Source organism: Lotus japonicus, chromosome 5 (genome assembly GCF_012489685.1).
Source record: "Lotus japonicus ecotype B-129 chromosome 5, LjGifu_v1.2".
Taxonomy (NCBI): Eukaryota; Viridiplantae; Streptophyta; class Magnoliopsida; order Fabales; family Fabaceae; genus Lotus; species Lotus japonicus.
The window spans coordinates 2,434,936-2,449,438 of NC_080045.1; the positions used below are offsets into that span (position 1 = coordinate 2,434,936).

Sequence of the window (14,503 nt, forward strand, 5' to 3'; positions counted from 1 at the left end):
TTGGGATTTTAGTTTTGGAAATTTCTAAGTTAAAAATCATGACCAAAATACCCCTGCGACAGTTTTTGATCCGATAATTTTTCCGAGTTCAGAATACCCTTAGTTACGGCTAATGATAGCATAGGAACCAAGTTGGATCGAAGAAAAATCGAGTCCCCTAATTACCTAAAGTGGCCGAACCTATTAAGGGGGGAGGAGGAAATTTCCTTTTCCGAAAACTTGTCCTTTCGCGCTAGATTATCGTACCTTAGAGTATAGATTACTTCGAGTAACCTTAGTAAGTATCGATAGCTTAGTTTTCGATAGATTCTGATAGTATTTCTGTGGTTTTGCTCTAAAGGTGATTTTGAGGAATTCCCAGAGGAGCAAGCCTTTGATTGTGAACAAGTGTTAGGAGATCGTCCTGGAGAATCTACAGGTGAGGGCTTCTCACTGAATCTCTAGTTATTTTGAGAGTTTTGAGAAAGTTTGATAGGACGAATGAGATTCGGACCTTGTTATGGTGTTTCATGGATCGAGGCATTCTCTGGTGTCATTTGGGGATTAGGAGATCCCGAGAACTTATAGGATTTGCGATAAGACTAAAAAGGATATTATTTTGAAAAGAAAACTCATAAGACATTAAACAACCTCTAAATCTTCAATTAATGATAATAAACTCGAAAGGAAGCTTCGGATGCAAATCTTAGTCTTTGGAAAACGAGAAGTGTCGTCGGATGCAATCGTTGAGGAAGCTGAGAAGTGTTGAGTATGTTGATGCTCTTGTGCTGTTGGAGTAGCTATGCGTTGTTGGGTTATCCTGGGGATAAGTCCGGGAAATTGATAGTTTCCGAGTATGTGATACTCTTGCTCGTTGAGCAGTTACGACCATCGGACTGAGATGAGTCGGATGATTTGGAGATCATCATGAGTTGTGTGTTGTTGAAAGGTGTGTCTTTTGTCGCAGAATCGACTTTACCTTAGGGTAAGCTTTTAGAGACTTTAATTTACCTAGAACACGTGGCGACGTGTCGAGTGAGATTCGGAGACGTTGTTTGTCTAATCATCCTGCATTCATGCAACATTAATGAGGTATTAACACAGGACGTACTCTGGACCTCGTCGGATTCCAAAATGGTCATAAGACCAGGATTTCCGCGTAAGAGCACTGCTAGGTGACTCTTAGTAGCAGACCGAAATGGCAGGCCTTCGGGTTTTATGCTGATCTGACTACCGCTGTCGTTGGAGTAAGAGGCACGCGGGCCGAAATGGTCCCACCGTGGCTGGTGCTAGGGCTGATCCGTTGATGTCCATCCGTTCCGGAATGCATATTGGTTGACTGGGTTAACCTGCATTGCATATCATGCAACATGCATACTAATTTAGTTGTCGAATGTGATTGTTATTTGTTAATCCTATTTGGAACACGTTAATTGTTATTATTGCTGTTAAGTTCATTATGGAGTATGCAACCCTAGGATGTTATCCCTAGCTATAAGCCTAAGTGGCTATTCTCTTATCTATATCTATTGGTGCTACTATTTACGTAATTCTTTGGAGTTGACCCTCGCGTCTTCTGTGTGTGCTTTGGCGGACAAACGCCCTTTGTCAGATGTCTTTGGCGGACTAGATCATGATGGTTCACCCTTCGGGGGGAACTAGAGTTGAGATGCTGGAACAAGAGCGCATCGCGGTAGCGAGAGGATGACGGATGGTGTACATAGACTAGGTCGTTCTGGATTTCGAATTCGGACGACGATCATGCTAGCATGTAGGTTTTAGTGCTGGTGTGAGCTCCTCAAGATGGGATTAGTGTAGGAGTAGAGTCTTAGCTCTGAACATCATTTGTTTCTTTTGGGACAGGGTAGTTTCCCACCTATAGCTTTTTGTGTGGTTTCTTTACAGGAATCACAGAGAGTTGGTTGGACTTAGGAGGTCTTGCTTCAGGCCGATGGGCCAGCTGATTCTCAGTTTTGAGGGATGGTGTTGCGGACACTTCACCTTTACTTTCAGTCTGTACATATTGCCTTCGGGCGCTACACTTTTATTTCCGTCACTGGAGGTTACTCGTGACGAGGTTGTTACTTACAGCGGTGGCTGTATTATATATTGTACATTAGTTCTGTTGTTTTTCGCATTTGCGTTTCATTTAATTCAGTCTTGTCTTAGTTACTATCGACAAAAAAAAATATTCACGTTTTTCCGCATTAAGTTTACTTTTGGTTACTAAAGTGACGCCACCGAAATCGGGGTGTTACAGATTCATACACATTTCAATTTCTCTCAATCAAATTTCCACACATTTTTTCTTCCTATCTGCATTTTGTGTCACATCGCAAATCATATCACACATTTTTCCGTCTTCTCTTCTTATTTACCTAAAGTAAAGGTGGAAATGAGAGGTCAAGACAACATTATTCATGTCTCGTTAGTTAGAGTATCTCCAATGCAAATTTCTTAACCTAGTTGGAGCACCTAAGAAACGTTGCTTATTTTGAGATATTGTTGGAGCAACATGACATGACAGTTCTTATTGCTTAAATTTTAGCAACGTTGCTTATTTAAGCAACAATTGGTTGCTTATTCTCTTTCTACTTGCTTTTTGACTAACAAAATATACTTTCTTTTTCATTTATGCCATTGAATAGTGTCATGACTTTAAAATAGTATAAATATATGAGATATAGTGAGATCCAACCAAAGGTGGAATAAAAAACCGTGGTTATAGCGAAATCTGTATAAGTTATGATTTGCTTAAATCATATGTGACAGTTTGGACCCACCAGAATAATGTTTAAGCAACTCAACTAACAACCCAATGATTGGAGATGCTCTAAAAGCTACTTATGAATTTCTTAAATCCTATGTGATAGTCTAAATCCATTAAAATAGTTTTTAAGCAACCCAACTAGCATTCTATGATTGAAGATGCTTTTAGAGCAACTCCAGTGTTGTTTTCTTAGCCCAGCAGTAGTTGCTAAGAAACCAAGGGACAATTTCCTATGCATTGGAGCAGGTTTCTTAATTCTTGAACAGTGCCCAGAGTTCCTTATGTAAGGAACTTTGCTTTTTGGTTCCTTAATTAAAATACAATATTTTCTCTCACATATTCTTCAACGGCTTTCAGGGGGGGAATAAACAGAAAGGAAGAAATTGAAGAAGTAAGATCAACAGAGACATAAACAGAACACAAAAATAAAAATTTTATTGAAAAAATTCAAACTTTACATTTAAAAAACAAACTTTACACATAAAGAGAAGGTTTCAGAGAAGAGAGGAAGAATGAAGAAGATGAAACGCGTGAGGGGATGAGAGGAAATTTTTTTATAGCAGATAACCGGTTCAACAGGTTTCTTAACGTTAGGGTTGCTCTAAAACCGGCTAGAGCAGGTTTTTTGGTCTTTTGGGCTCCTTTTGACCTGTTGGCCCAGGTTTTTAACCATTTGGGCTCCAATCAACCGTTTTTTTTTGTTTTTTTTTTGTTTTTTTTTTTTGCTTTTTTTATACAAATTAATAAAGTTAATATTTAATTATAGTATTCGTTTAATTTTAAATCTAAATTAGGTGGAATAAAAACTATAAATATATGTGCTATGGTAGGACCCAGTAATAGTAAAATAAGGAACTATGTGTTTAAGCAAAATCTGCTTCAGTTCCTTAGAGTATCTCCAATGGAAGTGTCTCTTGCCTAAGACACTTGAAGATGAGTGTTTCACACCATTTGAGCAAATGAGATCTCCATACTGTCAAAAATTAGTGTTTACAACAAGACACTATGTCTCTTCACATTGTGCACAAAAAATAAAAAATTTATTATTATTATAGTGAAGTAAAAGTGGTTTGGTGTTGATTGTGAGGTCTACTAGAGAAACTTTTAAGAGTTGTTGGGTTGGAGTAAAAAATTAGTAAAGTGGTTTAGATGATATAGTACTATGAGAAATTGTAAAAAGTAATATAAAATAAAGTGTAGACACTTTAGTAAATGTGATGAATAAAGATGTTCTTAGTAGTTACTTAAGTTTGATGTGGCAATACGGACCCACAAGAATAATGCAGAATAGTGCAAAATAGTGTGTAAGGAACCAAATAAGGAACACTTGCATTTCATTGTATTGTAGTTGCTCTTAGCAAAACATTTTTACAAAATTAGAGGATAAAATTAGAAGAGTATAGATGAGTAGGTGCGTCATTACTCGCGTAAGCAGTTGAGCATTTGTGTTTGTATTATTCTTTCTTGCGTCGCACCCATTCATCAATCATCAATTTTCACTCCTCCATGCTCTATCTGTCTGTCTGCAATTGCTACACGCTTCTAATCATGCTCACAAATTTGAAGAGACAACATAGTTAGTTAATCCTGCTCCATGAACGCAATTCGGTCGCGTTGGTTGGCGACAATGGCAGAAAACATTGGCAAAACCAATCTCCAAACCTCTGCTTCTTCTGCAACAACAACATCTTCCTCGCTTCGTCGTTTCTTGCCTTCTGTCCTGCGTTGGATCCCAACTTCCACCGACCACATCATCAACGCCGAGAAGCGCCTCCTCTCTCTTGTCAAGTATGCTATGCAACTCAACAAAACCCTAATTTCCCTCTATTAACTCCGATTAAGGTTGTCTGTTTGATCTGAAATATTCAAATGGATAGTGAATTTAATGTTTGTTTCGATCTTAGTTGAATTGAACTCAAACCTGATTCATTTCAATGTGCCAATATCTTGTTTGAATTTAGTTTGTGTTTATGTTGCTTATAATTTGTTACTTAAGTGTTGAGATACTTGAATATTTGTATGATATGGTGTGTTTTTTTGGGGACAGGACTCCGTATGTTCAGGAACAAGTTAATATAGGTTCTGGACCACCAGATTCTAGAGTTAGGTGGTTCCGTTCCGCGAGCAACGAGCCACGGTTTATCAACACCGTCACGTTTCAAAGTAAAGATGACGCTCCTACGTTGGTGATGGTTCATGGATATGCCGCGTCACAGGGTTTCTTTTTCCGCAACTTTGATGCTCTTGCCTCTCGTTTCAGAGTCATTGCTATTGATCAACTTGGGTGAGTTTTGCTTCTCTTCATTCAACGAAAAGTTTTAGTACTGCTGTAGTATTTTTTTTTGATAGACAAATGTTAATTGTTAGTAATGTTTTTCACTCTTCATCCCACCCAACCCTTGCTCTTACCACTTGAGTTATCCTTCGGGGACAGTCCTGCTGTAGTATATAAGTGCTTCACCAAAATGATGACACATGATGTTAGATGACATTGTACATGTTGATGTTATATTTATCTATTGTTTTGTTTCTTTCCAAAACGGTAGTCAAAAGAAACTTTCAAATTAAAAGCAATTATTTTGTGTAAGGGGAGTGCAGCGTGCATGCAACATGGATGCTTGATTCAATTTGATATGTGAGGCTGTGTCTAATTGTGGTCAGTTTGTATTGTTTTGTCCTCATTTCTTTTTGTTGAAAATTCTTTTTGCAGTTGGGGTGGATCTAGCAGGCCTGATTTTACATGCAAAAGCACTGAAGGTCAATGCTATAGAGTTAGTTTGGAGTTGGGAAAGTTTTATCCTGTTGCAAAATTCTAAGTTTCTTGTTGATACTTGATACTGCAGAAACTGAGGCGTGGTTCATTGATTCCTTTGAGGAATGGAGAAAAGCCAAAAACCTGAGCAATTTTATACTGGTTGGGCATTCTTTTGGGGGTTATGTTGCTTCCAAATATGCACTTAAGGTGAATGTCATTTTTCAGTGCATTAAAATTACTTGTTATAAATTAATTATTGTTCTCATTTATCTCTTGATATTTATGTATAGCACCCAGAGCATGTACAACACTTGGTTCTGGTGGGATCTGCTGGATTTTCATCAGAAACAGAGAGGATTACTAAGTTCTTATCGACTTGGAAGGGATCAATCCTGAAGCAAATATGGGATTCTAATTTCACACCTATGAAAATTATCAGGTAAAATTATCAGCCCTGTTTATAATCTCCAAATGATTGGGTTTTGAAAGTTAGTTTGAGTACTAAGTCTGATTATTGGGTTATGATATTGTGAAGGAAACTTGATGCATACACAAGAAAATCTTAAAATCTTTCAAATAAGTTGTCATTGAAATGATAGTTCGTTAATATACGCAATAAATTTATTCTCATCTTCTCGTTAGTACTTCTGATCCCAGTCTTATTTATTACTGAAATGGACAAGTATATTGACTTGAGTTTGTATCATCTCTTCGTTGCATGACGGCTGTTCTATATTATTCCTAAGATATGCATGGAATCATTTCCTAGAAAACATTTTCTTTCAATCTAGTTACCGGTATATGGAGCCTGTAGCTGGAGTTACGAACCGTTGCATTTGTAATATCCCTATAAAGTATGCTGGTTGGTAGGTTGTAATGAAGAGGGGTTTGGGAATCTGATTCCTGATTACTTGAAGGAGATATAAGTGATAATTCTTGTCTTTTTAGTTTCTGGCTGCCCCAAATGTTCTTTTTTTAGTCGAGCACTATGTTTCAATGTTTTACTTAGTTATTCTTAATATTAGTGTTTTTTTGATATACTTAAAAACTTGTTTATATAAAATTGTCTCTGTTTAATATTTGTCCACATATCTTTGCGCAGAGGATTAGGTCCTTGGGGTCCTGATTTGGTCCGCAGGTATACAAGTGCTAGATTTTCAACTGGGGAAATGCTGACAGAATCTGAATCGACATTGCTGACAGGTATGGTGAGATAACCCATTGATACATGGTTAAGCTGCTTGAGTATATTTTTAACTGGTGTTTTTTTCTATTGAAGATTATCTTTACCACACAACAGCTGCCAAACCTAGTGGCGAGCTGTGCTTAAACTATATATTTTCATTTGGAGCATTCACCAAGTTGCCCCTTCTTCAAAGGTTTGGTGATCATTCTCCTGCTATTGATTACTATTTAATTAACAGTTCAATTTTTTCACTTATACATCAATCTATGATTTATCACCATTTGTCTGATAGTCCTTAGTAAAAACAATGTTACTCAGATTTCAGATGGTAACTACTTTTAGATTAAAGTGATCTAGTGTCATAATTTGTTCCTTTAATTTTATTTATGAAAGCTCCACTTCTTTAGACATGCTGTTTTTGTTAAATGGTGCTTGTTTGGTATCCGATTTTATGTCCAGCTTAGTCCAATAGTGGGTGGAACATCTGCTGAAAAAATGTTTTGGAGACCTGGATAATGCTCTTACTGTAACTCGATATGAAATCATCAGAAAGAGACTAACATAACAGCCATATGTGATAGAAGGAAAATATAAAAGAAAGGAAAGAGAGAATGAGAGAAAAGAGCGAAGATTATCGTGATTCGTAACATAAAGCTTGTGCAGCGCTTCTCTCACTTCAGTATGTAATGTAGCAATGTTCTTTTCCATGTCATAGTATGTCTTGATTCAGTGTTTTTATATATGATGGAGCACTACAGCTGGGTTTTTCATCGTATGGCTCGTTTCTAGTTGCTGAGTTGCATCAGAACCAAATACATTCTTACAAATGTCCAATTAGCATTCAACCAATTAAAAAGGAACTCCTAGAGGGAAAAAATTAAGAGTGAAAAATTAAGTTTTAATGTGTGTCAGGATACCAGTTGAGTTTATCATGAACTGACTTTCATCCCAATCCATAAAAGAGCTTCAATCATTTTTTTTTATCTTGAAGTACGTGCTAACATCTGTTTACATTGGTGCCAACTAATATCAAACATAGCCATATATGGTTATCAAATTCTGTGTGAACATCCAAAATTCTTGACCTATAAAGGTGTGACCAAAGATTTTTGTACTGACGTGCATGTTGGTAATGTTAAGACTTTATTTCTCTGTTGGTTCAAATATCCACTCCTCTTTGATTTGATTACTACCTGTTCTCATGACTTTGTGTGTGTAAGGTTTTTAACCTTCATTTCTCTCTGGTTTTGCAGTGCCTCAGAGTGGAAGGTGCCCACTACTTTCATATATGGTGTCCAAGACTGGATGAATTATGAAGGGGCTCAAGAAGCTCGCAAGCATATGAAAGTTCCCTGTGAAATCATTAGGGTTCCCCAGGTACCAATTTATCCAATTCCACTAAACAGTGAAATGTATGTTCATATACGAATTGAGTATAAACAGATGTTCATTCCAATCCTAAAAAGAGTTCTGTTCACTTTACTTTTTGCCTTAATATAGTTGAAGCCACTTTAATCTTATTTGAAATAACAATCTATATAACCTGTTGCAGGCCGGGCATTTTGTGTTCATCGAAAACCCGTCTGGCTTCCATTCAGCTGTGTTTCATGCTTGCCGGAGGTTTCTGAGTCCTGATCCTGACAATGAACCCCTTCCTGAAGGGCTAATCTCTGCATAGAGTATAATTTTCTTGTGTAGTGCTGTCTATATTTTTTATTTTTCATTTTTTTGACAAATAAAATTCCATAATTTAATCAAGCCATATTCTAGTCTTGTAAGTTGTAAGAGCAATTCAAAGAAAAACCAACTGTAATATAAATTTGATGTGTGTAACATGTGCTAATTAAAACATGTAATTGGTTTTTGTATTATTTTGTGCTATGGATGAAAATTTAGTCTTACAAATTTAACCTTTTGTCCTGATTCTTTCTTGCTCTGCTGACATGGATAAAACTTTCGGTAAGTGAAGTACTTGTATTAATTCATCTCAAGATAACTATTTTTCATTGACTAAATAAGAGTCAGTACTTGAGAGACATAGTGTGGAGAATATTAGTTCTACTAGCTCATAGTTTCAGATGCTATGTAAGTGGCTTTTGAAACTTATAGTTCGTTTGCCTAAAAGCTCAAGTTTCTAGACCATGTTAAAAAAAGATAAAAAATAGGTTCAGGACCTTGAGGAGGGTTCGATTTAACAATGAGATTGTGGGAAAAAAAGCTTCATATTATCGCATAACTACTTATTCGTAAGCATTTAAGAAATTTATTGGAAAAAGTTGAAAATAGCTTATGGATGCACATAAGCTAATTTAAAAAACTTAAGAAAATAGAATCAATAAGATAAACTCAGGTAAAAGAAATAGAGTAAAATTGATTAACATTGTATTAACTTTTTTTTGTTTATTTGCCCTATGTATACCACAACCGGAAGTAGTCATGAGAATAAATCCCTTGAGACTCTCAGATCATATTAAGTGGTAGATATTTCCAACTGATCTTCTTCATACACATCACTCTGGGATCGAACTCTACATTATTAAAGAGTCAAGTTATCTACTATTATAATCACATAATTTTTTTTTCCTAGATGCCAAAATATGTATAAACAAAAATAGTGGCAAACCATTTTATTAATAGGAAAAGAGAGAGAGAAGAGGGTCTAAAGTTTCAACAATGGATGCAGTGCTCCCTGGACTTGGCCTCTGCACCCCTCGACCCTCTCACTATCTCCATCCTCGAACAAGAAAACCTAAAACCAACAAACTCCACCTCCACTCCTCCGTCTCCGCCTCCGCCACCAGCAAATGGGCGGAGCGCCTCATTTCCGATTTCCAATTCCTCGGCGACACTTCTTCTTCTTCCACTTCCGCCGCCACTCTCAACCCTCCCTCCCTCCCTCCTCCGCCGCTGGAGCGCCAAGTCACCATCCCCCTCGACCTCTACCGTCTCCTCGGCGCCGAGTCCCATTTCCTCGGCGACGGCATTCGCCGTGCGTACGAGGCCAAATTCTCCAAGCCTCCTCAGTATGCTTTCAGCAACGACGCCTTAATCAGCCGCCGCCAAATCCTCCAAGCCGCTTGCGAAACCCTAGCTGACCCTGCTTCACGACGAGACTACAATCAGCACCTCCTCGATGATGAGGACGCTGCCATTCTCACACAAGTCCCATTCGACAAGGTAATTTCCGTTCTATTGTTCAATTCAACCATTGTTACAGGAAATGAAGCTCTGTGTGTGATGGGTGATTTTTTTTGTAGGTTCCTGGAGCTCTGTGTGCGTTGCAGGAAGCTGGGGAGACGGAGCTAGTGCTTCAGGTTGGAGAGGGTTTGCTTAGAGAGAGGTTGCCCAAGACTTTTAAGCAAGATGTTGTGCTGGCCATGGCGCTCGCCTTTGTTGACATCTCTAGGGATGCAATGGCGTTGTCCCCGCCCGATTTTGTTGTGGCGTCGGAGATGCTCGAGAGGGCATTGAGGCTTTTGCAGGTGTGGTGTTGGTATAATTCACTATCATTAATACTAAGTAGTTAAAGAATAGTTACTAGGTATAAATTTTTGCAATCTTTTATGGCAACTTTGTTATGCAGTCATACTCATCACGAATAAGCCAAAATTAGTTAATTTAGTGCTATTGTAGGATTAACCATGTCAAAGCAATCTTTTTTACTTAGCGGTGAAAGTTGTGAATGAAAAACATTTGTCCACTATATTACTACCTCCGTTGCTATTTATTCCTAATTTGCTATTAGTTTAAGATAACATGAATTATCATTTTCTCAAGTATATTCTTATGCTCACCTAGTAATTTCTCAAGCCCAATAAAGTCTCCACTGTTGCGTGGTCTAAACTCTAAAGGTCAAATGATAAAATAAGAAGTTTGAACATAATTCCGAGAAACTAATTGTATTTTTTTGGTCAGTGTGTTTTCTTTTCTCCCTGGATAGGTAAATGGGGATGGAGGTAGCATATAATTATTCCTTTCCAACTTACTATTTTTGCATTTTCAAAAACTACATTATGATTTGTTTGCTTATTTTTTTAATGTGCAGTCATAATGTGCATATCATATAGCTTAAAGACTTTTTAAGTTAGAGTTATGATGCAATATGCTTTCCAATAATTTACTTGATCATGTAGGAAGAAGGGGCAAGCAGCCTAGCACCAGATTTACAAGCACAAATTGATGAGACACTAGAAGAGATAACACCACGTTGTGTTTTGGAACTCTTAGCCTTGCCTCTTGGTGATGAACATCGAGCACGGAGAGAGGAAGGTCTCCACGGTGTCCGCAACATTTTGTGGGCTGTTGGTGGTGGGGGAGCAGCTGCAATTGGTGGTGGTTTCACCCGTGAAGATTTCATGAACGAGGCATTTTTACATATGACAGCAGCTGAACAGGTGTTCATAGATTATTTTGTTCTTGTTAATTTTGTGACTTTTTCCTTTAGTCTTTGTTTATCAAGAATTTACATTTACTTTTTTCTTCTTAATCTCAACCATCTTTTGAAGGTTGAACTTTTTGTAGCCACACCAAGTAATATTCCAGCTGAAAGCTTTGAAGCGTATGGAGTGGCACTTGCACTGGTTGCACAAGCCTTTGTAGGTAAAAAGCCACATCTTATCCAAGATGCTGATAACTTATTCCAACAACTTCAACAAACTAAGGTAACCGCTATGAGGAATGCTTCTGACGTTCATACTCCCAATGAGAGGAGAGATGTTGATTTTGCTTTAGAACGGGGCCTCTGTGCATTGCTTGTTGGGGAGCTTGATCAGTGTCGGACTTGGTTGGGACTAGATAGTGATAGCTCTCCTTATAGAAACCCATCTATTATAGACTTTATTTTGGAAAATGCAAAGGGTGATGAAGACAGTGATCTTCCTGGGCTCTGTAAATTGTTGGAGACATGGTTGATGGAGGTGGTTTTCCCCAGGTTTAGAGATACTCAGGACTCAGGATTCAAGCTTGGAGATTACTATGATGACCCTAAAGTGCTGAGATATCTAGAAAGGCTGGAGGGTGTTGGCCGTTCACCTTTGGCTGCTGCAGCAGCCATAGTAAAAATTGGAGCTGAGGAGGCTACTGCTGCTATTGGTCATGTCCAGGCTAGTGCAATAAACGCATTGAAGAAGGTGTTTCCTGTTGCCTCCAATGATCAAATTGTGAAACATCCAGAAAATAGTGAGAAGAATTATTCTAGTCTATCTGATAGTGAGAATCCTCCGATATTATCAGATCAGGATACTTCAGTCAATGTTGAGGCTTCTGGAATAAAAAATACTACTGAGATAAATGATGGTAAACTTATTACTGATGAAATTAAATATGCAAGTGTGAAGATCATGTGTGCTGGTGCTGTAATAGGACTAGTAACTTTGGCTGGTCTGAAGTTTTTACCTGCAAGGAACAGCTCACCCATCCTACGCAAAGTGTCTGGTTCAGCAATGGCGTCAGATACTATCAAACTAGGTATGGGCTTTAGAAACATTTCCAATTTGGTGCACTATAGTACAAATATTTTCTTATTCATGAGAATGATTCAATTACCACTGTCATGAAATTAGGTTTTATAAGTTCATAGTGTAAACTTATAGCAATAATGGCTTGTTGTACTTGCATATTTAAATAACACATAGGAGATGAAGAATTAGCAGAGGAACTACCAAAAATGAATGCAAGGGTTGCTGAAGCTCTAGTCCGCAAGTGGCAGAATATTAAATCCCAAGCTTTTGGACCTGACCATTGCCTGGGAAGATTGCAGGAGGTAAGGAATTTAGCCAATTCTTGAGATTGGAGATGGTAATTACACTCTTCCAATATTTAGTTTGAATATGATCCAGTGCACCAATAAAATATTTTTCTTCTATGGTTATGTTAAATCCAGTTATTATGCAATCATGCATTTTCTTGAGCAATTTTGTATCTCTAGCGTTTATTGTTTTTTCCTATTGAATCCTGATTTGGTACGATGGGATACCATTTAGCTATGTTTTAGGAGTTGAAGGTAGGGGAATGAAAACCAACCATATGGAGGAGTGTGTTTCTAGAACTCCTTTATATTAAATAGTATTGTTCTCAATTCAGATCAAATTCTGTCCAGTAGGGCATGAGCCTTTGCATGCGATTGGTATTTGGTAGTTTTCTTATACATGTGCACATATGGGCTGAGTAACCTTATGTACGAGGGCTATTGAGAAGCAACTTCTGAGTTCTGAGTGAACTGTATGATACTACATCATTTTAAAGCTTTTCTTTGTCCTGAACAAGTCTTGAAGCTGTGTTATTTGGTGAATTAAAATCCTTTCATGTATGAAGTTTTGCTAAAGTTAAGATCTGCTAGGTTTTGGATGGTGAAATGCTCAAGATATGGACTGACCGTGCAGCTGAGATTGCCGAGCGTGGTTGGTCCTATGACTACACCTTGGAGGATCTCAACATCGATAGTGTGACTATATCACAGAATGGGCGGCGTGCAGTTGTGGAAACAACTCTCTCAGAGTCAGCACACCTCACTGCTGTAGGTCATCCACAACATGATGCTTCCAACAGCAGAACCTACACAACAAGATATGAGATGTCTTTTTCAGGTTCAGGGTGGAAAATTGTTGAAGGAGCTGTCCTCGAGTCATGATTATATATTTTAGCTCCAGATATTTCAATTTCAATCAACCCCACTGTCTTATATGTATCCTATTGTTTTTGTTTTTGAATGATGGTGCACTTTTCAAGCACATATGTAGTCAAAGCTGTAAATACTCACGGTATTTGATCTAATAATCATCCAGTTATGAAGTCAAACCCCTTTATTTACTTGCAATTTTTAAGAAATCCGGAAATTAAATGTAAACGAAAGATGTAAGATGAAAACTAAATGATGAAATGGTTAATTGTCTGCTTTTGGATGCGGATACAGACACTTCTATGTCACTTGACATTGTCATAAAAGTTTGTGTCTAACAAATCTAGTTTGTTGGCTTATTTTTATCATCTTGTTCATTCTGTCGAATCCTTGTTACCAACTCATTTTGTTAAATCCTGCTTGCTAGCTCATTTTGCCAAACCTAATTTGCTGGCTCATTTTTGTCTGATCCATGCTTTGGTTGAAACATCAAGAGCTCATGTTTGGATGATGCAATTGGTTGCTTTTTGAAGTTTGAAATGAACTTATGGGTTTCTTATTAATATCTTGTCTTTGTCAAGTTTGAAATGTTTCACGGAATTTTTATTTTTGGGTGTCAATGTCTTAGGAGAATCATACATAGCTTACTTGAGAGGATCTCAAAATCTATTACTATCCAATAATACTTTCTGAAAAAAATACTTTCATTCCCAATACCATGATAAGATTATATTATGATCATTGTGTGCATAAATCAGCAAACAAAATATCTTGCATGTTGGGAATGGTTTCTGAATTCTATACTTGCATATTGTGAAGATACAAAGGTGCTTATATTAGATATATGAATTAGGCATCATGGTTGTACCGAAAAGTTCATCATGGTTGGTTAGCTTGATAATGGATATATCACATGGATGGTCGGAGGCATGAAGCATATATATATATATATATATATATATATATATATATATATATATATATATATATATATATACCTTTTTTTGGAGTGTAGAAGCACATGTATATTTTGAAATTGAAATAATGATTAGAGTGAAATATCTAAGCTTTGATGGTATATGCAATATATCGTATAGCCATCCATCTTTACTGTACCTCTTTTGGTATACGTTCTCCGGAGTCTTAAGCTTAAAGGCCAAGCAAAAGCAACTCAGGATCGTATAGTTGATGCGGTTA

The 14,503-nt window shown here is 37.4% G+C and overlaps 2 protein-coding genes across 2 annotated transcripts; both read left to right on the forward strand.

Annotated features, from left to right (window-relative positions):
• Positions 1–4,166: 4,166 nt before the first annotated feature.
• On the forward strand, positions 4,167–8,595 carry LOC130720337 (probable 1-acylglycerol-3-phosphate O-acyltransferase). The gene is made up of 9 exons (XM_057570965.1): positions 4,167–4,537; positions 4,797–5,033; positions 5,460–5,506; positions 5,593–5,711; positions 5,795–5,943; positions 6,607–6,707; positions 6,784–6,883; positions 7,944–8,067; positions 8,243–8,595. The coding sequence occupies exons 1-9, from the start codon at positions 4,344–4,346 to the stop codon at positions 8,366–8,368; spliced, it is 1,197 nt and encodes a 398-aa protein (XP_057426948.1). The 5' UTR covers positions 4,167–4,343; the 3' UTR covers positions 8,369–8,595.
• A 732-nt stretch (positions 8,596–9,327) lies between these two features.
• Positions 9,328–13,485, forward strand: LOC130717796 (protein ACCUMULATION AND REPLICATION OF CHLOROPLASTS 6, chloroplastic). Its single transcript, XM_057568161.1, has 6 exons — positions 9,328–9,867; positions 9,948–10,172; positions 10,824–11,084; positions 11,196–12,156; positions 12,324–12,451; positions 13,028–13,485. Exons 1-6 carry the CDS (start codon positions 9,364–9,366, stop codon positions 13,316–13,318), a joined length of 2,370 nt encoding a protein of 789 aa, XP_057424144.1. The 5' UTR covers positions 9,328–9,363; the 3' UTR covers positions 13,319–13,485.
• The last annotated feature ends 1,018 nt before the right edge of the window (positions 13,486–14,503 follow it).